Source organism: Diuraphis noxia, unplaced genomic scaffold (assembly GCF_037042655.1).
Source record: "Diuraphis noxia isolate RWA-SAM2 unplaced genomic scaffold, SU_Dnox_SAM2 contig0001, whole genome shotgun sequence".
NCBI lineage: Eukaryota > Metazoa > Arthropoda > Insecta > Hemiptera > Aphididae > Diuraphis > Diuraphis noxia.
Genome location: NW_028301711.1, coordinates 100,304,234 through 100,328,386, shown reverse-complemented (window position 1 = coordinate 100,328,386; position 24,153 = coordinate 100,304,234). Strand labels below are relative to the sequence as shown.

General features: G+C 35.8%; 3 protein-coding genes across 3 annotated transcripts; all 3 read left to right on the top strand.

Moving 5' to 3' along the window:
• The first annotated feature begins 321 nt into the window (after nucleotides 1-321).
• On the top strand, nucleotides 322-5,493 carry LOC149062783 (uncharacterized). The gene has a single exon (XM_089215411.1). It carries the CDS (start codon nucleotides 322-324, stop codon nucleotides 5,491-5,493), a length of 5,172 nt encoding a protein of 1,723 aa, XP_089071537.1.
• Nucleotides 5,494-5,990: 497 nt separating this feature from the next.
• LOC149062782 (immunomodulatory peroxidase-like) lies at nucleotides 5,991-11,641 on the top strand. Its single transcript, XM_089217644.1, has 10 exons — nucleotides 5,991-6,556; nucleotides 7,145-7,518; nucleotides 7,600-7,838; nucleotides 7,917-8,081; nucleotides 8,160-8,374; nucleotides 8,555-9,117; nucleotides 10,645-10,798; nucleotides 10,947-11,123; nucleotides 11,198-11,387; nucleotides 11,451-11,641. Exons 1-10 carry the CDS (start codon nucleotides 6,545-6,547, stop codon nucleotides 11,639-11,641), a joined length of 2,280 nt encoding a protein of 759 aa, XP_089073770.1. The 5' UTR covers nucleotides 5,991-6,544.
• A 1,939-nt stretch (nucleotides 11,642-13,580) lies between these two features.
• On the top strand, nucleotides 13,581-21,462 carry LOC149062781 (immunomodulatory peroxidase-like). Its single transcript, XM_089215754.1, has 10 exons — nucleotides 13,581-14,206; nucleotides 16,966-17,339; nucleotides 17,436-17,659; nucleotides 17,738-17,902; nucleotides 17,981-18,195; nucleotides 18,376-18,938; nucleotides 20,466-20,619; nucleotides 20,768-20,944; nucleotides 21,019-21,208; nucleotides 21,272-21,462. Exons 2-10 carry the CDS (start codon nucleotides 16,984-16,986, stop codon nucleotides 21,460-21,462), a joined length of 2,235 nt encoding a protein of 744 aa, XP_089071880.1. The 5' UTR covers nucleotides 13,581-14,206; nucleotides 16,966-16,983.
• Nucleotides 21,463-24,153: the final 2,691 nt, after the last annotated feature.

The following is a 24,153-nucleotide window of genomic DNA, read 5'->3' as shown; positions in this document are numbered from 1 at the left end:
ATTGTCATTTATATACGACGTGCTATTATTTATATTTATTGGTCACCTATCCCGTCCAAAGTCGAACACCATTTTCCTTTATTCTAGTGGCTGCCCAGCCAAATGCTGAGTGAATAGCTGGCAGTCCAAACATTTGGTAGCAGAGCGTGGTTCTTTTATTACTTAATTGTGGTGTTCACGTTTGGATTGGGTTCGTGACAGTTTAGATAGGACCATTGCCCCGTTTTTATTGTAGTTGAGCGCTGCTAGATTGAGTGATTGTCCCGGGGTTACGTGCGCGCACCTTTTTCCTGCATCTTTCCGAACTCGTAACCAGTCGCCATGGCTGCTGACGAGGAATTGGAGCGGGATAAACGCGCGAAGGATCGGGCATTGGCTAAACGGGATTCGTACGTCGCTCGCATTAAGGCTATCCACGCGGCTGCTTTATCGGCCAGCGATGATGCGACCAAGGCGCCGCGATTACTCGCGGCATCCGCCAAGCTGGATAATCTAGTGACTGGGTTCGAGATTGAGGACAATGCTGTGTTCGAAGCTTATTGTGCTCTCGATATGTTGGGCGAGTATACGACGGACCTTCTTGTTGAAGTAAACGAGTGGGTTTATGATATCCAGACTATTGCTTCTCGCTATCGTGTTCAACCCGTCGCCGGGGGAGACCCTCACGTGGCACAACCCCGCGTTTTCCGTAGACTACCTGAAATTCCATTACCGCAATTCGATGGCGATATTCACAAGTGGCCCGCATTCCGTGATCAGTTCCTCGCGGTAGTGTCTCAATTTCCGGACATACCCGACATCGAGCGGTTTTATCATTTGCGTAGCTGTATTCAGGGAAGTGCCGCCGACGTCATCCGTGGTATATTGGTTTCGGGAGCCACCTTCGCCGTAGCCTGGGCCGCATTGGTATCGCGTTACGACAAGCCGCGTTTAGTCGCGGGATCTTTTGTCGACCAATTATTGCAAGTGCCCGTGGCGTCCGTGGACAGTTTGTCGGACTTGAATAAATTTATGTCGGTGTTCGGTGAAGGTATTTCAGTCCTCACCGCATTACAGGTTCCAGACTTAGGCGATTTCATTTTATTTTCACTGGCGTCACGGTGCCTTTCGTCGTCGTGTCGCACGTTGTTTGAGTCGGAAACGACAAGTGACTTTCCCACGGTGGATGATTTGTTCACATTTATCAAAAACCGTATCGCTATACTCGAGCGCGTACAGGGCGCCGCCGGTAAACAGGCCGTGCTCGCGTCCCGTCCTAAGGACCGACCGTCTGCGCCGTCGAAGTGGTCACGTAAAGTGGATCGACCATCGCCGACATCATTAGTCTCAGCTGTGCCAGTACCGCCGCAACCACCGCGCACATTGTCGTGTCAATACTGCAATAATTCACACGCGCTCGATGTGTGCCGTAAATTTAGTTCACTACCCGCGGATGAACGCACGAAATGGGCGCGTGCTCAACGTATCTGTTTCTCGTGTCTCAGCCCCGATCACTGGTCACCTAATTGTAAGGCGCCCGCCAAATGTGCAATTTGTTCACGCCGTCATCATAGTTTGTTGCATCCGACGGCTACGGACGTTGCGCCGTCATCGGAGGCGGAGTCAGCTGCCATCCCCACATCGCTATTATCCGGGCTCGGGTCGCCGTCCGTCGTGCTTGGCACGGCGTTGGTACATATCCGCGATCGTTCTGGGAGTTTCCAAGTGGCCCACGCGTTGATCGATTCAGCGTCACAAATAAACGCGATCTCACTGCCATGCGCGAAACGGTTAGGTCTCCGTTGGTCAACTTGGTCGGCACCAATTTCGGGTTTAGCCGGCGTGCCGGTAGTCACGGTACAAGGACGAGTCGATTGCCATGTTGTGCCGCGCTACGCGTCCGATCCAGTTTTAGCGTTCGAGTCATGGGTTCTACCGTCTATAACCGGTGACCTCCCGCGGCATTCGTTGGAACCGTCTGTACGGGATAAGTTTTCGCACTTGGCGTTGGCGGACCCGGATTTCCATACCGCCGCGCCGGTTGATCTATTATTAGGCGCAGACCTGTTTTCATCTATTATTGACGGGCGTCAGGTTGTTGTGGATAAGTCGTTGCCAGCCGCGTTCAGTTCATGTTTCGGGTGGATCCTTATTGGGTCAGTGTCGCCGTCAGATATATCGATCCCGCAACCACCCGCCGTGTCTCTACTCACGTCCGTGGAGCAATTAATCGACCGGTTTTGGCACATCGAAGAGCCCGACGTAGCCCCGTTGAAGTTTACCGACGCCGGCAAATGCGAAGCCGTATTCCGTGATAATGTTGTCCGTGACGAGTCCGGCCGTTTTTTGGTTCCATTGCCGTTTCGTGTACCGTTGCATGATAATTTATTTCCTGGGTCTCGGGCGGTCGCAGCCAAACGGTTCGATCATCTCGAGCGAAAGCTAAGCTCGAACGATCGAATGCGCACCAAGTATAACGATTTTATGTCGGAATATTTGTCACTCGGACACATGTCAGTGGCGTCCAATCCTGGCCGGTATTTTATTCCGCATCATGCTGTGTGTGGCGCCGATGAAAAATTCCGCGTAGTGTTCGACGCGTCCGCTCCGGTCGCTGATGGTTCGTCATTGAACACTTCGTTATTCCCGGGTCCAAAGCTACAACAGGACATCGTAGATGTGCTCACGCGGTTTCGTTTGTTCCGTCACGCATTTACCACCGATATTTGTAAAATGTACAGACAAATTACGGTCCTTCCGCAATATCGTGCGTATCAGCATATTCTATGGCGACCGTCCCCGCACATGGAGCTCGTCGAATACGAGCTAAATACCGTGACGTATGGCGTAAATTGTGCGCCGTTCCTCGCGCTACGGGTTTTGCAAGAGGTCGCTGATGTCGACTGCCGCGGTTCCGCCCGCGTGTGCGACGCGTTGCGCCACCAGACGTATGTAGACGATATTTGTTACGGCGCCGACACTGTGGACGACGCGCTCAGTATTCAAGTAGAGTTAACGGCTGTCCTTAACGGCGCGGGTTTTGAACTGCGAAAATGGGCGAGCAACACCGTAGCGGTCGTGCATGCTGTTCCGGAAGAATTCCGGGTGATTAAATCTACAACGTTTGCCGGTGATGAGGGTGGTGACACGAAGGTACTCGGATTGTCTTGGCATACCGGTGGCGATTATTTCGGATGCGAAGCTCACCTCGACTCAGCCCCGGTATTTACCAAACGTGGTATATTGTCACTTACCGCACGTTTTTTCGATCCGTTAGGTTTATTCGCGCCGACAATTTTTCTTGCCAAGCACATTATGCAACGCACCTGGCAGTCCAATTGTACGTGGGATCAACGGTTGCCTACCGAGATTCACTCAGATTGGTCGCGGTTCGTCGACGAATTGCCCGCGCTAGCCTCCGTGCATGTTCCGCGTTATTTCAATACAACTGTAAGAGCTCCGTGTTCGTTGTATGGATTTTGCGACGCGTCGCAACGCGGCTACGCCGCGGTAGTGTTTTTGCGCATCCACGATGCTCCTCGCGCGACGTCGGTCATGTTGGTCGGTTCAAAGACCAAGTTAGCGCCGATTAAACCGTTATCGATTCCGAGGCTCGAGCTGAATGCCGCAGTGTTATTGTCGCGCTGGATGAGCCGAATATCTTTATTATTAAATACGCACATCGATATCGTTGACATGTGGGCCTGGACGGATTCGTCGATTGTATTGTCATGGTTAACTGTGCCCCATGACACATTCAAGCAATATGTATCAAACCGTGTTCACCAGGTACGGACGTTGTTGCCGAGTTGTCAATGGCGCCACGTCAGTTCGGAGATGAACCCGGCGGACTGTGCGTCCCGTGGGTTGATGCCGTCTGAGTTGCCGCACCATAAGTTATATTGGCAGAGCCCCGACTTTCTCCGTGACCCTCCGCAAGAATGGGGGAGTGACATCGCGCGTTTGCCCGTTGAGGAACTCCCTGAAGTTAAATCTGTGTCACCTGCAGTTTGTTTAGCTGCCCCCACGGTCGAATGGTTCACGCGTTTCTCGTCTTACGACGCACTCATCCGTGTGGTCGCGCGTGTGCGCCGGTTTATCGATATTTGCCGCCGACGTCCTGTCGTGAGATCGAATGCGCTTACTCGAGTCGAGCTCGACGGTGCAACTCGCGCGGTGATCGCTGCGTCTCAACGTGTCACATTTCCGACATTGGTCAGCGACCTGCAAAAATTACACCGCTTAGCATCCAAGCCGTTGGCACGGCTGTGCCCTTTTGTCGATTCCGAAGGTATAATCCGCGTCGGTGGACGCTTACGTCATTCAGAGTTACCGTACGATTGTCGACATCCAATTTTGTTGGCAAAAGGGTCGTACCTCGCGCTACTGGTATGTCGTCACTGGCACAAAATCACTGGTCACTCGGGACCACGGGTAATGACCTCTTTGATACATCGGCAATATTGGATTGTATCGCTGCGTTCCGTTATCCATTCTGTCGTTAGTCAATGCACACGGTGCGTGCGTCTCCGCGCGTCCGTCCCCACGCCGGTCATGGCGGATCTACCAGAATCGCGGGTGTTGCAATGTCGTCCGTTTTCTTGCGTCGGTGTTGACTACGCCGGGCCTATACCCATGCGTGACAATAAATTACGAAAATCTAGGACGTACAAGGCGTATATAGCAGTATTCGTATGTATGAGCGTCAAGGCCGTCCATTTGGAATTAGTATCAGATTTGTCCACTCCGGCCTTCCTCGCCGCCTTCGACCGGTTCGTCGCTCGGCGCGGCCTACCTACGACGGTCTATTCCGACTGTGGAACAAATTTTGTTGGTGCCGACAGACAATTGCGTCAGCTGATTAATAGCCCAGCCGCACAATCGATTATTACGTCCGGGAAGTCCTACTGCGACTGGAAGTTTAATCCCCCCAGTGCACCACATTTTGGTGGGTTGTGGGAGGCCGCAGTACGCTCGTGTAAACGACTGCTCGTCCGAATCATGGGTGCTCACGCGTTCACGTACGAAGAATTTACAACCTTATTGTGTCGAGTTGAAGCCGTGCTGAACTCACGCCCCCTCACTCCAGCATCGACCGACCCTCACGACCTCGACTGTCTAACGCCCGGCCATTTTTTGATCGGCCAGCCGCTGTTAGCGCTCCCGCCGCGTACTACTGAGTGTCCGGAACGTTCGATCACGGACCGTTGGAAGCTGTTGGACCACTGTCACCAGCACTTCTGGCGCCGTTGGTCGACGGAGTACCTTCATACGTTACAAGAACGAGGAAAGTGGACACGCGATCAACCAAATATTGAAGTCGGACAGATGGTCACCATTAGGGACAGCCTAGCCCCTCCCTTGGAGTGGCGACTTGGGCGGGTGCTCGAGGTGTTACCGGGTACGGATGGTGTGGTGAGAGTTGTGCGCGTTCTGACTTCGCGCGGTATACTCACCCGTCCTGCAGCGAAGCTCGTTTTATTACCTGGTAATGGTACAGGTCCCCTTATTTAATTATGTTTAATTGCCATATGGCCTATTATTTTGTATTTTTTTTGCAATTATTACTCATTGCATTCTATTGAATTATTAACCATTTATTATTATATTATTATGTCAAATTATTATTCACCTTACCTGTTGGTTAGCGTTATTTATTTTTTTGTAATATTTATTCGTGACCCTCTTGTCACTTGTCAACGTATTTAGCGTTATCTATTATTATTATATTATCTATTGTGTCCCTTCTCACATTTTGAGATAATTGTTATTTTATGATATACTTAATCTGTCTATTTTTTATTTACATTTATATTTTTTTTTCCTTCCGGCCTTTTAATATGTATAAACTAGGTCTCAGTATCGGCGGCGTTCAAAGAGGGATGTGAAGCTGCGCCTCCCATGGGGGAGTATGTTTGAACTTCCCGCCGCTTCCAGCGCAACATTCGGCAACCGGTCCGCGAGACAGCGCGTCGCGCGGCCCGCGGACACCGGGCTTCGGCCAAGTCGCCGCCGGCGACTAAAACTTGTCTTTTTCGTACGCTCGACTTGAGCGGACCGTGCGTGTATCGCGTCCGGCCGTTATTCGGTGCCGTTTTGCGACAACCTCGTGGGTGCGACTTATCCGCACTTGGTCGTAATTATATTGTTCCGCGATTTGTGTTATTTCGCTGTCGCGCCGTTCGACGCCGTTGTCGTCGTTCTCGACGTCGTACCGATTTTCGTCGACCGGTTGTCCGTTGCGCGACCGTTATTTGCCGTCGCGTGGGTGCCGCCGATATTCGCGCACATATTATTATTTATTTATTCGTGCCGGTACATCACATTCGTCTGATTCCGACGGGCTATAATTCGTACCCGGTACATCGTTCCCCGGCATTATTATTATTGTGTGTGTATCCGTCGTGCGACGCTATTTCAGTGCCGTGATTACGTAAGTTGCACATCACGTAATCGGTCATTCGCCGCCGCCAACAGCCACCGCTCCCCGTTCACCTGCGTGTCACCGCACCATCGCAACAGCTGTTCCAGTCGCCGCCGCCGATACACCACTCCACCGCGGCGCATGTGCCGACCGGTAATCAAATCATCATTATTATTGTAAATTGTCGTTATTGCCCTATCATTATTTGATATTTATTGTTTATTATTATTTTGAGTTGCGCCCGGGAAAAGACGTTTTCCTGGCCAACATATGCACATTTTTCGTGCCTTATAATATATTATTGTCATTTATATACGACGTGCTATTATTTATATTTATTGGTCACCTATCCCGTCCAAAGTCGAACACCATTTTCCTTTATTCTAGTGGCTGCCCAGCCAAATGCTGAGTGAATAGCTGGCAGTCCAAACAAATACATTTTATCAGACGCAAATATTCACTAAATTTAATAAACGAAAGTAATTAGTTCTTAATATGACATATAAATAATAATGATTAGTGTTTATTATATTAAAATCATTTGAAAAAAAAAAATTCTCAAAAATTTAACAAGCTGATATGTTATAGTGATTAGTTCATGAGAAGTAGATGATAATTGGTAAATGTATTTTAATGCAATCAATATTATTTATTTAATTTAATAATATAATAATTTGTATTTAATATTCAAAATTATAATTATGATTAATAAAATAATACATATTGCTTTGATGATTACAGCTGATAATTATTAGCAGAATGAATTCCTCGATATCTATAAATCTGTTAATCTGTTTGTTGGTATTCTCACCGTCGTTTTGTAAAGGTATGAATAGTAATTTTAGTTGTTGTTTTGTACATTTACATATTTTGAATTTGATAACCTTAGGAAACTGGTACCAAAATATCAAAATCGGAGAATTAGAAAAATATATTGATCAAGCCAGCAGTTTCGGAAATCATGATCTTGGTCAATATATTGGTATGGATATAGGAAGCCCGCCTCATGGACAACTGATCAATTCTCAGCTTTCCGAAGAAGGATATTCAGTTTATTGGAATGCCGAAATTATTACCAAAGCTTCGGACTATATAATTAGAAGCTACTGTCCTAAGTATAATCACACAATACATACATATTATAAATCTGTAAAAAAAAAAAAATTTAATATGAATAAATTAAATGATCATTTCAGTTACTATGTTGGTAGTCAAGAACAATGTGCCAAAGACATATCGAAAGTGAAACTAGACAAGACTTCCTCGGGTCACAAGTGTTTGGCCATGTATTACAATGCAACTGCGTGTATAAGAATGAACATGAACTACCGTAGTCCTGATGGTTCTTGTAACAATTTAAAACGTTCCTCTTCAGGAAAGGCGACTACACCTTATAAACGTTTGCTGTTTCCCGCCTATGCTAATAGTTTATATAGTAATATTTCTTAATAATATTGTTTTAAGATTTACATATGTCGATTTTATTCTAAGATTTTATTAATTGTTTACACAGGTGTTTCGGATCATTATTCATTTCATTCACCGCCCAATGCAAGAAAGCTTAGTGTAGCACTAGTCAACGATGATAATTCACCAGATGACTTCAAAACAATGACGATTGCGTACTGGACGATTTTTATAGGCCACGATCTGTCACATACAGCAATTTCTGGCACGAGTAAGATTATTACTACATAACCATATACATTGATTAATTGCAGTAATTAATGCATGCTTACGAATATTAAATGTATAGTGAAAAGCGACAAATCAGTGAACTGTTGTGATCGTAACGGACTGAATCTATCTCCTCGAGACACTAACGAATTGTGCATGCAAATAGTGGTAGAGGACGGTGATCCATTTTATAACATGAAGAATCTTACGCCAAACACTATAATTCGGTGCATGAACTACGTGCGCTCGGTGCCAGCAGTACGGTCCGATTGTACTTTTGGTCCCAGGGAACAAGTAAGAATTGTATAAGATAATCCTATAACGATGAACGTATATTATATTATGTTTATTTCAATAACTAAAATTATGTAAATGGTGAGGTGCACAATTTTATAACATTATTAAATATTCACAACAGATCTTCCGGATTTAAAATAAATCATACAAATTATATTTGTAACCAATTTTTCGCAGATGAATCAAGCTACTCATTATTTAGATGGGTCGATGGTATACGGTACGTCGGCGAAACGGACGTGGTCGTTGAGGACCAAGTCGGATGGACAATTGTTGACGAACATGGGGTGCTATAACAAAAAACAATGTGACACGTTACAGCCGCAGTATTTGCCACTGGAAGTTGTCGATTCGAACGCGTGCCAGTTTGGCAGTGGCACGTGCTATAAGACTGGCGATACTCGGGCAAACGAGCTGCCCCAAATGACGGTGATGTACACTTTGTGGATGAGGGAACATAATCGGTTGGCCAAACTGCTGTCCCAAGTCAACCCGCATTGGGACGACGAACGTATTTTTCAAGAGGCTAGGAAAATTGTGATAGCGTGCATACAGCACATCACGTACGCCGAATGGTTGCCAGCGCTGCTAGGTCAAAACTTTATTAGGCGATACGGACTTGAACTGTCGACGAATGGGTACAGTAACGCGTACAACGAGAGCACTGACCCAAGCGTTAGCAACAGTTTCGCGACCGCTATATTACCGTTCGCTAATTCCATGATTAGAGAATCCATTAGGTTTGTGTAAACAGTATTTTAGAATATTATTGTCAATGTTTTTGTGTTTTTGTTGGTTATATTGTGGTGATGATTTTAATAATTAAAATATGAACAAATTTAGTTAATGCTGGATTGGACAAATGTGCCATACTGAGTTTTTTGTACTTTATCGACTCACTTCTAAAGCCAACATAAACAATCATATAATTTGTTAATTTTTGAAAGGCAGAGGATTAACGAGTTAATATGTAAAAAGTTTAGTTATTTTAACTTAAATTTTTAGTTCATTGTTTTAATTAACTTAACTCGTTCATATCTTTGTTAACATAAAATCGACTTATACCATTTTGATTATTCCCATTTGGTTGATAAATTAATTTTTTAAATGCATAGTATCCAACAAAAATGTATTTATGTGAAAATTTCGATTTGCATATTATAATCGTATAAAAAACAAATTATACATTCAAACCTATCTATAGCTTTTGTATTATACATTGATACATATATATATATATATATATATAATTCATATACGAGTTACGCTGTTATTAAAAATTGGTAGGAAACTAGGAATTTTGAATACCCTAGTCATTAAATACAAATCTAATATAATATAATATAGAGAGGGATTCTTTTATCAAACAACACTCATATGGTGTTTGTGTGTAAATACCACCTAACATACACCTATTACACACTAACACCACCCAACTTTGGGAGGCTATATCTTGTAAACGGATTAACGAAAAATAAAAATTTAAACGTGAAAATTCATTGAAGAAATAGCCTTTTAAGTTTATGAAATTTTAAGTATAGGTTGTCATTTTAAAATCAAAAGTTGATAATGGTTTACCTGATAAATATAAAGGTGAAAATATTTAAAAAAAAACATATAGCTCTAGAACAAGATGGGTCTAAAATTTAAAAAAAAAAGTCAATAGTTTTTGAAATAATAAGTGTTGTTTGATAAAAGAATCAGCCTGTAGATTCCAAGCTATATTTTTTTTACCAATGGCATTTGTAATGTTAGTTTTGCATAAATATTTATTAATTTACATAATGAATTCATATGAACTCCAAACAATGTAATAATTTTTCAATGCGTATTTTTAAAATAATTTTATAATAATAGAAAAACTAGGCCGTTGTACAATATATTAATTTATCGCTGTAATGTATGCCGAGGCACGATGGCACATGCTTGAACATTTATCAGTTCGTTCTTTGTAAATATTATAAAAATGACTCATGATGCCATAATAGCTGTGTATTTGATATATTTGATTTAAGTAAACTCCATACTGCTTTACCGGCTTTTACATCTCTTCATTAAGAAGTCGTTTGAATATATTCCCAATCATAGGTTACTACATAAACAATATTGATTTAAATTTCATTTACAAATGCCTATGACACTAAGATTGTGCAAACCTGAAATTCGATTATAAAAAACATAAAAATATATTGAGATGTCCATTGATGTGTATTTGTACGGAAAATTAATCATCAAATTTATTAATTTGTATTGATATCGTTGTTTAGTTTGTATACGGAAGATCGAGAGTTCAACGGAAGTATTTCGCTAAAGGAACATTATAACCGACCGACTGATTTAGTATTGAATCACATGGATCAACTTGTCAGAGGGCTATCTACACAGAAGACACAAAAAGTCGATATGCTATTTACAAAAACGGTTGGTACTTAAAATACGATCAAAATAACGTAATTTCTTATTTATTTATTTTTTTTACAGATAAATAATGAAGATGTACATAGAATAGATTGTATTAAAAATATTTAACTACCTTATGTATAATATTATGTTTAAATATTTTGTTTAGCTTACAAACTACTTATACACTGTTCATCCAGAAAATTTGTTTGGGATGGATGTTGTCAGTTTGGATTTACAAAGAAACCGCGATCATGGTATTCCAAGTTACACAAACTTTAGAGAATATTGTGGACTAAAAGCAATAAGAAATGTACAAGATTTAGCCAAAATCATGGTGGAAGGTGTAAGTTCAAACGTATTTGAAATATGTAATCGTCTGATACTTCTTACTTTATTCCTGTATAATATTATATATAGGCATCTGAAAAATTATTGAAGCAATACAAACATTGGAAAAAAATAGAGTTATTGGTAGGTGCATTATTCGAGAAACACGAAGACGACGCAATGGTTGGTCCAACGATGAGGTGTATCATCAGAGAACAGTTCGTAAGGACGAGAATTGGAGATAGATATTTTTACGATTTGCCAAAAGCGTTCAATGAATGTTAGTGCATTTGAAATATTTTGAATGAATTATTTTTAATTAAACTATGTTTTTAAATTCAAGATCAACTGACAGAAATCAGAAAAGTGACCCTTGCCAGAGTCTTTTGCGATAACAGCAATAATGTCACAACAATGCAGAAACGGGTATTTTTAGTACCTACAGTGGATGATTTGATACGTTGTGATTCCCAATTAATTCCGAAAATCGACATCAATCAGTGGTCAGAAATAGTCAATACATTTCGAAAATGACATCATACAAAATATTAATAATATTTATGTAACTATTTAATTAGGTATAGTGTTTAATGTCAATAAAACAACAGTAATAGTTTATAAGAATTAAAAGTTTTCTTATATTTAATAATCAATTAGATAGCATAGTTTCACCATTAGTTGAATATTTTTGCTTTTTACCTATTTATATATAGATCTAAGCAATGTTTTTTAGTCACTGAGCGATAATAATTTATTTTACCATTTAAAAACAATATATATACTGGGTGATTTTTATATCAAACACTCATTATTCAAAAAAGTATTGACTTTTTCAAAATATTTTTTTACATATTTTTAGGTTATTCAAAACCAACGCTTTTATTAAAAAAATATTTTTTTTTAAAATATTTTTTATCCTTATAATTTTTTAAGTTTTTTACTTTTTTGAATGGCAACACAGTTTTTTAATTTCATATTCCAAAGCAAAATATTTTTCTAAAAATGTTGATACATAAAAATCGAATTTAGGAGGATTAATTTATGAGTTATAAGTATTTAAAGTTTATGACAAGCGGAGTAGTGGACAAACATTTTGCGGGGTAACTCCGTACCCCACTCGATTCTGCCAATCTAAACTTTAAATACCTATAACTCATAAACTACTAGCTCTAAATTCGAAATTTTAAGGTAATGATTAATTAAAAAAATAGCTTTATTAATTTATGAAATTTTAAGTTTAGGTTACAATTTGAAAATCAAAAGTTGATAGTCGTTTATCTAATAAATATAAGGGTGAAAAATATAAAAAAAATAAACAATTCAAGAAGAGTGTAAATCTGCAATTTTGAAAAAAAAAAGTCAATACTTTTTTAAATAATGAATGTTGTTTGATAAAAGAATCACCCTGTATATGTATATAATGTGTACCATCTGATTTGCAGAAATAATTAATAATTATTTACAAAACTAAAAAAAAAATTTTTTCTAAACTCTCAGTAATTAGAATTTTTTTTTTTGCTCTCTCGGTAAGTTCAACTACTCAACAATTCGAACTCTCGGTAGTATAAAGTTTTTCAACAGTCCCGTCAACTTCGAATTATCAATAGTCGATTGTATGATATTGTGTAGTTAGAAAATTATTGACATTTTACATTTGTCTATGATGTAATTATAGTTTTGTAATGTGCAAATCGATTCCATTATAAGGCGGGATGCGTGTTTCGGACTTGTTTTAATTTGTATACTGTACAAATGTGCACAGCGATTGCGTGCACTACTGCACCATTATAATACACGGCGATAACGTTCCGTCGCGGAAAACTGTCCAATTGTTTGGCCTTCGAAAAAAAAACCAATCCAAATATTTTATTATTTTCATAATATTCTGAATTTATATTTTGAAAAACAATCTTAATAACACTACAGGTACATAGTTGTGTTATTATGATTTATGTTTTCAATTTTTCTTGAGTTTGGATAGGTAGTGCAAATGTACTTGTACACGTTTACATATTACCACTGGTCACGGTCGTACATAAGATGCCAGATCGCCGGCGGCCGGTACTCGTCCGGCGCTACCTGTCTTCCCGTCCCGCCTAGGCACTTGGGCATGGCGGTAAGAGTCGACGGTGTCGCATCGTAGTCATTCGTGGTGGTTGTTTATAAGGTAGTAGACAGGTCGGTGTGGTACCTAGGGTTGCCAACTTTTATAATCTCAAAAACTGGACACCTACCGAAAACCTAACCTTTATAATTGTCATAAACTTATTTATGATAAAATAAATAATAATTATAAATAATTTTTTTTTAATTATATTTTTTTTTTTTTTTTTTTTACTATATTTCTGATAGTAGAATGTATAAGTAAAAGTATATAAAACATGTAAATTAATTGAATAAATATATAATAAATAAAGTTATTGTATATTAATTAAGTACTACTCTTTGTTACAGTACAGTCATACACTGAACAGGAACCAGAAAATCTAAACTTTCCAATCGAAACCTGGACTGTTGGCAACCCTATGCGTACCGTGTCAGTTTCGTGAACCGAACGAACGAAATTCTTATAAAATATGTGATTCATTTATACACTTATATGTGTTTGTTTGGAAAATGTAGTGGTAGTATTGGTTACCTGTAGTAGGGTGGGTTTGAACACAATATGCTCTTTGTTCGCCGATGCCCCGGCAGCGTATTTCAGAATACTAACTGATAGTGTCCGAAACTGGTTAGCCTCTGTAGTGTGTCTGTTCACTACAATACATAACTGATGATTCGATAATACGCGCCCAGGCATGGCCAACCACTCGTATGACCACAAGCATCAGATTATCGACGTCGGATCGTCGCGCCGCCGCTACCACTGGGCCGAAGTCAGTAAGAAACAAAACCAGTTATTAAAATGCACTCTGAAATCTCGGCCATACCTCGATAACGAATCGATAAACTCGAGGTGTTAAAATATTTCAGTTATTAGCCGAGTACTTTTAGTGCCTTAACGATACAATCAATACAAATTCAATCGCACGATAGCAGCCAACGGAAAGAATAGAACAGAATAAAATTCGTATATTAAACAAAACAATTTTATTTACGGTGAGTACCAAACGTTCATTTATAGAATAATAAGTAATATTGACTGTCCAGAATTTGATATCAGTTATGGTAGGACAAACAGCAGACGAGGCCTTAAATATATCTATTAAATTTAAAATTAAATATCCCACATTAAAATAAATAATTTGTTAATAGTTTTCAGATTTATGCCAGACACATAAGTAGTTTATAGTATAGTTTATACAATAATAACGGATTGGTAGTTAGATACCAAATAAAAATGTGCGAATTCGATTAACATTAGAGAATTATTACTAAAAAAAAAAAAGTTTACATTGAACTTATTGTAATAATATAGTAGTGTGGTATAGTGTTGTTTTGGGGGGGAGGGGCGTAGAAACTTAAACATTTATTAACATAAATAAATGTAAATTTATACATATGATTTGATGATTTATATACAACAATACTATTTAGGTATACAGATGGCCCCAATTCAAATATGAATACGTTAAAACAGGCAATCAAAAAATTTAACCAATTCAAATAGAAAATAGTAAAGATGACATAGGATAATAATAAAAATAATTGTATTCATTAACTAAACAAATCATTTTTAACACAAATAGAGTGTATAATGAATATTCAAAATACGCGTGATAGGTTTTCGACGTTTTCGTTAGCGAGCTTCACTTCTAGTACAAAAGATTTTTTTTTTTAATAAACTATTAGAAAAATTAGAATAGAAAAGGAATGAAAATGGTTAAAGGTCTGAGGATGTATAAGGAATTGATATTACCAAATAATATTGGATCATCCGCCTATCTTGGTTAAATTCGATAAATTTAGACAGGAAGAAAAGATTAATATCACAACAGTTGTACAACAGGAGTATGTTCGTGTGGTGGTTATTGAAATATTTCCAAAATTAATTCGAGTTTTTAACTGTCAGAATTAATAAATGGTTACCAGTCTACTGTACCATACTTCAAGACCGAACGAACAATACAGCAGTTGATAGATTTAAAAATTTTTACAGAGCCCAAAAATTAAACATACCCAACATTATTAATTAAACGTGTAAATTGTTGTGAATATCATGTCATGTTATTATATAATTAAAACACATCAATTTTAAATTAAATTTTTGTAAACAGCTGAAATGGTAAAAAGATAATATTGTATACGCGAAGGATATTTGCATTGTTTATGCCTATAGGACTAATGAAACTAAATTAAAACTAAAGTCGATGAATAAAGATTGTAAAAACAGAAAATAATATCAATTTTTATTTTTTATTATAGTATATTATTTATACTTATTTATATTACTATATTAGTTGTATTGTGTATTAAAATATTCATAGGAATCTCATTATTCAAAACATAGAATCATAGTTAATAGCATGACAAAATAGATAGGTATGTCAGCAACGATACGAGTTTTGGTCCTGTTAGCGCATCCCACCATAGTCCCATATAGTTCCCAGCCATAGTCGTGGTTCGCCTCATTTCATTGGCCGTTAAATTACCCGCCAAAAATACAATTTTGTAATATTAAAATCATGACGAGATAATAATTATGATTTATGAATAATACGAGCTTTTTACTATGACAAATTACATTTTATCATTTTCTTGTATGACGTCTGACGTAATTTCTTTTTATGTTATTCGTCGATATCAATGTATTATGATATTTTAATATAAACAAATACAATCAATTTGCGAATTATTTGTTGTTAATTGTTTATATTAGATTATATAAGTTGATTGTGTTTATTTTATTCTGCATAAAACGATTTACATAGAATAAGTAAAATACTCCTATATATATATATATATATATATATATATATATATATACATATAATATTTACATTTTTACACACAAAATGCCAATTTGTGAGTTTTTTGGATGTGATAATGGTAGCAAAAGAAAAAGTTTGGTGAAAAATCCTAAAATTATGTTACATCGATTCCCAAAAGACCCAATTTTAAGGGATTGCTGGGAAAAACAAATACACCAATATGGCCAAACAGATGCAGATAGGAAATCCATAAATTTTAATTCTGGTAAAAACAAATAACTTTTAGTAATAATATTTACTTTAGTATCCTACTTGACTTCCATATTTATTCAACATTAAATAATTATATTTAGCGGTTGTTTGTTCTTTGCATTTTGCAAATGATAGTTATGTCATGTCTTCCGGAGTAAAGTGTAGAAAAATATTAAAACCAAATGCTATTCCTTTGAAGTAAGTTTTTTAAATAGTATTTACCAGTACCCGACCATACGGAATTTAATATTTATTGATAACATGTGATAACATGAAACGACCTAGAATATTATATTCACCAATGAGAAGAGGCGAACCAGCTAAGAGACGGGGGGTGGAGTGGTTGGCGAACACGATGCGTATCAAAAAGTTGCTGACATACCTACCTATTTTGTCATGGTTAATAGCATCAATTCAGCTATATTAATACATTTTATCAGACGCAAATATTCACTAAATTTAATAAACGAAAGTAATTAGTTCTTAATATGACATATAAATAATAATGATTAGTGTTTATTATATTAAAATCATTTGAAAAAAAAAAAATTCTCAAACATTTAACAAGCTGATATGTTATAGTGATTAGTTCATGAGAAGTAGATGATAATTGGTAAATGTATTTTAATGCAATCAATATTATTTATTTAATTTAATAATATAATAATTTGTATTTAATATTCAAAATTATAATTATGATTAATAAAATAATACATATTGCTTTGATGATTACAGCTGATAATTATTAGCAGAATGAATTCCTCGATATCTATAAATCTGTTAATCTGTTTGTTGGTATTCTCACCGTCGTTTTGTAAAGGTATGAATAGTAATTTTAGTTGTTGTTTTGTACATTTACATATTTTGAATTTGATAACCTTAGGAAACTGGTACCAAAATATTAAAATCGGAGAATTAGAAAAATATATTGATCAAGCCAGCAGTTTCGGAAATCATGATCTTGGTCAATATATTGGTATGGATATAGGAAGCCCGCCTCATGGACAACTGATCAATTCTCAGCTTTCCGAAGAAGGATATTCAGTTTATTGGAATGCCGAAATTATTACCAAAGCTTCGGACTATATAATTAGAAGCTACTGTCCTAAGTATAATCACACAATACATACATATTATAAATCTGTAAAAAAAAAAAAATTTAATATGAATAAATTAAATGATCATTTCAGTTACTATGTTGGTAGTCAAGAACAATGTGCCAAAGACATATCGAAAGTGAAACTAGACAAGACTTCCTCGGGTCACAAGTGTTTGGCCATGTATTACAATGCAACTGCGTGTATAAGAATGAACATGAACTACCGTAGTCCTGATGGTTCTTGTAACAATTTAAAACGTTCCTCTTCAGGAAAGGCGACTACACCTTATAAACGTTTGCTGTTTCCCGCCTATGCTAATAGTTTATATAGTAATATTTCTTAATAATATTGTTTTAAGATTTACATATGTCGATTTTATTCTAAGATTTTATTAATTGTTTACACAGGTGTTTCGGATCATTATTCAATTCATTCACCGCCCAATGCAAGAAAGCTTAGTGTAGCACTAGTCAACGATGATAATTCACCAGATGACTTCAAAACAATGACGATGGCGTACTGGACGATTTTTATAGGCCACGATCTGTCACATACAGCAATTTCTGGCACGAGTAAGATTATTACTACATAACCATATACATTGATTAATTGCAGTAATTAATGCATGCTTACGAATATTAAATGTATAGTGAAAAGCGACAAATCAGTGAACTGTTGTGATCGTAACGGACTGAATCTATCTCCTCGAGACACTAACGAATTGTGCATGCAAATAGTGGTAGAGGACGGTGATCCATTTTATAACATGAAGAATCTTACGCCAAACACTATAATTCGGTGCATGAACTACGTGCGCTCGGTGCCAGCAGTACGGTCCGATTGTACTTTTGGTCCCAGGGAACAAGTAAGAATTGTATAAGATAATCCTATAACGATGAACGTATATTATATTATGTTTATTTCAATAACTAAAATTATGTAAATGGTGAGGTGCACAATTTTATAACATTATTAAATATTCACAACAGACCTTCCGGATTTAAAATAAATCATACAAATTATATTTGTAACCAATTTTTCGCAGATGAATCAAGCTACTCATTATTTAGATGGGTCGATGGTATACGGTACGTCGGCGAAACGGACGTGGTCGTTGAGGACCAAGTCGGATGGACAATTGTTGACGAACATGGGGTGCTATAACAAAAAACAATGTGACACGTTACAGCCGCAGTATTTGCCACTGGAAGTTGTCGATTCGAACGCGTGCCAGTTTGGCAGTGGCACGTGCTATAAGACTGGCGATAATCGGGCAAACGAGCTGCCCCAAATGACGGTGATGTACACTTTGTGGATGAGGGAACATAATCGGTTGGCCAAACTGCTGTCCCAAGTCAACCCGCATTGGGACGACGAACGTATTTTTCAAGAGGCTAGGAAAATTGTGATAGCGTGCATACAGCACTTCACGTACGCCGAATGGTTGCCAGCGCTGCTAGGTCAAAACTTTATTAGGCGATACGGACTTGAACTGTCGACGAATGGGTACAGTAACGCGTACAACGAGAGCACTGACCCAAGCGTTAGCAACAGTTTCGCGACCGCTATATTACCGTTCGCTAATTCCATGATTAGCGAATCCATTAGGTTTGTGTAAACAGTATTTTAGAATATTATTGTCAATGTTTTTGTGTTTTTGTTGGTTATATTGTGGTGATGATTTTAATAATTAAAATATGAACAAATTTAGTTAATGCTGGATTGGACAAATGTGCCATACTGAGTTTTTTGTACTTTATCGGCTCACTTCTAAAGCCAACATAAACAATCATATAATTTGTTAATTTTTAAAAGGCAGAGGATTAACGAGTTAATATGTAAAAAGTTTAGTTTTTTTAACTTAAATTTTTAGTTCATTGTTTTAATTAACTTAACTCGTTCATATCTTTGTTAACATAAAATCGACTTATACCATTTTGATTATTCCCATTTGGTTGATAAATTAATTTTTTAAATGCATAGTATCCAACAAAAATGTATTTATGTGAAAATTTCGATTTGCATATCATAATCGTATAAAAAACAAATTATACATTCAAAACTATCTATAGCTTTTGTATTATACATTGATACATATATATATATATATATATATAATTCATATACGAGTTACGCTGTTATTAAAAATTGGTAGGAAACTAGGAATTTTGAATACCCTAGTCATTAAATACAAATCTAATATAATATAATATAGAGAGGGATTCTTTTATCAAACAACACTCATATGGTGTTTGTGTGTAAATACCACCTAACATACACCTATTACACACTAACACCACCCAACTTTGGGAGGCTATATCTTGTAAACGGATTAACGAAAAATAAAAATTTAAACGTAAAAATTCATTGAAGAAATAGCCTTTTAAGTTTATGAAATTTTAAGTATAGGTTGTCATTTTAAAATCAAAAGTTGATAATGGTTTACCTGATAAATATAAAGGTGAAAATATTTAAAAAAAACATATAGCTCTAGAACAAGATGGGTCTAAAATTTAAAAAAAAAAAGTCAATAGTTTTTGAAATAATAAGTGTTGTTTGATAAAAGAATCAGCCTGTAGATTCCAAGCTATATTTTTTTTACCAATGGCATTTGTAATGTTAGTTTTGCATAAATATTTATTAATTTACATAATGAATTCATATGAACTCCAAACAATGTAATAATTTTTCAATGCGTATTTTTAAAATAATTTTATAATAATAGAAAAACTAGGCCGTTGTACAATATATTAATTTATCGCTGTAATGTATGCCGAGGCACGATGGCACATGCTTGAACATTTATCAGTTCGTTCTTTGTAAATATTATAAAAATGACTAATGATGCCATAATAGCTGTGTATTTGATATATTTGATTTAAGTAAACTCCATACTGCTTTACCGGCTTTTACTTCTCCTCATTAAGAAGTCGTTTGAATATATTCCCAATCATAGGTTACTACATAAACAATATTGATTTAAATTTCATTTACAAATGCCTATGACACTAAGATTGTGCAAACCTGAAATTCGATTATAAAAAACATAAAAATATATTGAGATGTCCATTGATGTGTATTTGTACGGAAAATTAATTATCAAATTTATTAATTTGTATTGATATCGTTGTTTAGTTTGTATGCGGAAGATCGAGAGTTCAACGGAAGTATTTCGCTAAAGGAACATTATAACCGACCGACTTATTTAGTATTGAATCACATGGATCAACTTGTCAGAGGGCTATCTACACAGAAGACACAAAAAGTCGATATGCTATTTACAAAAACGGTTGGTACTTAAAATACGATCAAAATGACGTAATTTCTTATTTATTTATTTTTTTTACAGATAAATAATGAAGATGTACATAGAATAGATTGTATTAAAACTATTTAACTACCTTATGTATAATATTATGTTTAAATATTTTGTTTAGCTTACAAACTACTTATACACTGTTCATCCAGAAAATTTGTTTGGGATGGATGTTGTCAGTTTGGATTTACAAAGAAACCGCGATCATGGTATTCCAAGTTACACAAACTTTAGAGAATATTGTGGACTAAAAGCAATAAGAAATGTACAAGATTTAGCCAAAATCATGGTGGAAGGTGTAAGTTCAAACGTATTTGAAATATGTAATCGTCTGATACTTCTTACTTTATTCCTGTATAATATTATATATAGGCATCTGAAAAATTATTGAAGCAATACAAACATTGGAAAAAAATAGAGTTATTGGTAGGTGCATTATTCGAGAAACACGAAGACGACGCAATGGTTGGTCCAACGATGAGGTGTATCATCAGAGAACAGTTCGTAAGGACGAGAATTGCAGATAGATATTTTTACGATTTGCCAAAAGCGTTCAATGAATGTTAGTGCATTTGAAATATTTCGAATGAATTATTTTTAATTAAACTATGTTTTTAAATTCAAGATCAACTGACAGAAATCAGAAAAGTGACCCTTGCCAGAGTCTTTTGCGATAACAGCAATAATGTCACAACAATGCAGAAACGGGTATTTTTAGTACCTACAGTGGATGATTTGATACGTTGTGATTCCCAATTAATTCCGAAAATCGACATCAATCAGTGGTCAGAAATAGTCAATACATTTCGAAAATGACATCATACAAAATATTAATAATATTTATGTAACTATTTAATTAGGTATAGTGTTTAATGTCAATAAAACAACAGTAATAGTTTATAAGAATTAAAAGTTTTCTTATATTTAATAATCAATTAGATAGCATAGTTTCACCATTAGTTGAATATTTTTGCTTTTTACTTATTTATATATAGATCTAAGCAATGTTTTTTAGTCACTGAGCGATAATAATTTATTTTACCATTTAAAAACAATATATATACTGGGTGATTTTTATATCAAACACTCATTATTCAAAAAAGTATTGACTTTTTCAAAATATTTTTTTACATATTTTTAAGTTATTAAAAACCAACGCTTTTATTAAAAAAATATTTTTTTTAAATATTTTTTATCCTTATAATTTTTAAGTTTTTTACTTTTTTGAATGGCAACACAGTTTTTTAATTTCATATTCCAAAGCAGAATATTTTTCTAAAAATGTTGATACATAAAAATCGAATTTAGGAGGATTAATTTATGAGTTATAAGTATTTAAAGTTATGACAATCGGAGTAGTGGACAAACATTATGCGGGGTAACTCCGTACCCCACTCGATTCTGCCAATCTAAACTTTAAATACCTATAACTCATAAACTACTAGCTCTAAATTCGAAATTTTAAGGTAATGATTAATTAAAAAAATAGCTTTATTAATTTATGAAATTTTAAGTATAGGTTGTCATTTTAAAATCAAAAGTTGATAATGGTTTACCTGATAAATATAAAGGTGAAAATATTTAAAAAAAACATATAGCTCTAGAACAAGATGGGTCTAAAATTTAAAAAAAAAAAGTCAATAGTTTTTGAAATAATAAGTGTTGTTTGATAAAAGAATCAGCCTGTAGATTCCAAGCTATATTTTTTTTACCAATGGCATTTGTAATGTTAGTTTTGCATAAATATTTATTAATTTACATAATGAATTCATATGAACTCCAAACAATGTAATAATTTTTCAATGCGTATTTTTAAAATAATTTTATAATAATAGAAAAACTAGGCCGTTGTACAATATATTAATTTATCGCTGTAATGTATGCCGAGGCACGATGGCACATGCTTGAACATTTATCAGTTCGTTCTTTGTAAATATTATAAAAATGACTCATGATGCCATAATAGCTGTGTATTTGATATATTTGATTTAAGTAAACTCCATACTGCTTTACCGGCTTTTACTTCTCTTCATTAAGAAGTCGTTTGAATATATTCCCAATCATAGGTTACTACATAAACAATATTGATTTAAATTTCATTTACAAATGCCTATGACACTAAGATTGTGCAAACCTGAAATTCGATTATAAAAAACATAAAAATATATTGACATGTCCATTGATGTGTATTTGTACGGAAAATTAATCATCAAATTTATTAATTTGTATTGATATCGTTGTTTAGTTTGTATACGGAAGATCGAGAGTTCAACGGAAGTATTTCGCTAAAGGAACATTATAACCGACCGACTGATTTAGTATTGAATCACATGGATCAACTTGTCAGAGGGCTATCTACACAGAAGACACAAAAAGTCGATATGCTATTTACAAAAACGGTTGGTACTTAAAATACGATCAAAATAACGTAATTTCTTATTTATTTATTTTTTTTACAGATAAATAATGAAGATGTACATAGAATAGATTGTATTAAAAATATTTAACTACCTTATGTATAATATTATGTTTAAATATTTTGTTTAGCTTACAAACTACTTATACACTGTTCATCCAGAAAATTTGTTTGGGATGGATGTTGTCAGTTTGGATTTACAAAGAAACCGCGATCATGGTATTCCAAGTTACACAAACTTTAGAGAATACTGTGGACTAAAAGCAATAAGAAATGTACAAGATTTAGCCAAAATCATGGTGGAAGGTGTAAGTTCAAACGTATTTGAAATATGTAATCGTCTGATACTTCTTACTTTATTCCTGTATAATATTATATATAGGCATCTGAAAAATTATTGAAGCAATACAAACATTGGAAAAAAATAGAGTTATTGGTAGGTGCATTATTCGAGAAACACGAAGACGACGCAATGGTTGGTCCAACGATGAGGTGTATCATCAGAGAACAGTTCGTAAGGACGAGAATTGCAGATAGATATTTTTACGATTTGCCAAAAGCGTTCAATGAATGTTAGTGCATTTGAAATATTTTGAATGAATTATTTTTAATTAAACTATGTTTTTAAATTCAAGATCAACTGACAGAAATCAGAAAAGTGACCCTTGCCAGAGTCTTTTGCGATAACAGCAATAATGTCGCAACAATGCAGAAACGGGTATTTTTAGTACCTACAGTGGATGATTTGATACGTTGTGATTCCCAATTAATTCCGAAAATCGACATCAATCAGTGGTTAGAAATAGTCAATACATTTCGAAAATGACATCATACAAAATATTAATAATATTTATGTAACTATTTAATTAGGTATAGTGTTTAATGTCAATAAAACAACAGTAATAGTTTATAAGAATTAAAAGTTTTCTTATATTTTATAATCAATTAGATAGCATAGTTTCACCATTAGTTGAATATTTTTGCTTTTTACCTATTTATATATAGATCTAAGCAATGTTTTTTAGTCACTGAGCGATAATAATTTATTTTACCATTTAAAAACAATATATATACTGGGTGATTTTTATATC

Excerpts from the sequence above, each read along its gene's own strand:
- LOC149062783 (XM_089215411.1), top strand. The coding sequence starts at position 322 with ATGGCTGCTGACGAGGAATTGGAGCGGGATAAACGCGCGAAGGATCGG.
- LOC149062782 (XM_089217644.1), top strand. Across the intron at positions 7,839-7,916 it reads CTATGCTAATAGTTTATATA|GTGTTTCGGATCATTATTCA; the intron begins GTAATATTTCTT and ends TTGTTTACACAG. Across the intron at positions 11,388-11,450 it reads GCCAAAAGCGTTCAATGAAT|ATCAACTGACAGAAATCAGA; the intron begins GTTAGTGCATTT and ends TTTAAATTCAAG.
- LOC149062781 (XM_089215754.1), top strand. The coding sequence starts at position 16,984 with ATGAATTCCTCGATATCTATAAATCTGTTAATCTGTTTGTTGGTATTC. Across the intron at positions 18,939-20,465 it reads ATGATTAGCGAATCCATTAG|TTTGTATGCGGAAGATCGAG; the intron begins GTTTGTGTAAAC and ends ATCGTTGTTTAG. Across the intron at positions 21,209-21,271 it reads GCCAAAAGCGTTCAATGAAT|ATCAACTGACAGAAATCAGA; the intron begins GTTAGTGCATTT and ends TTTAAATTCAAG.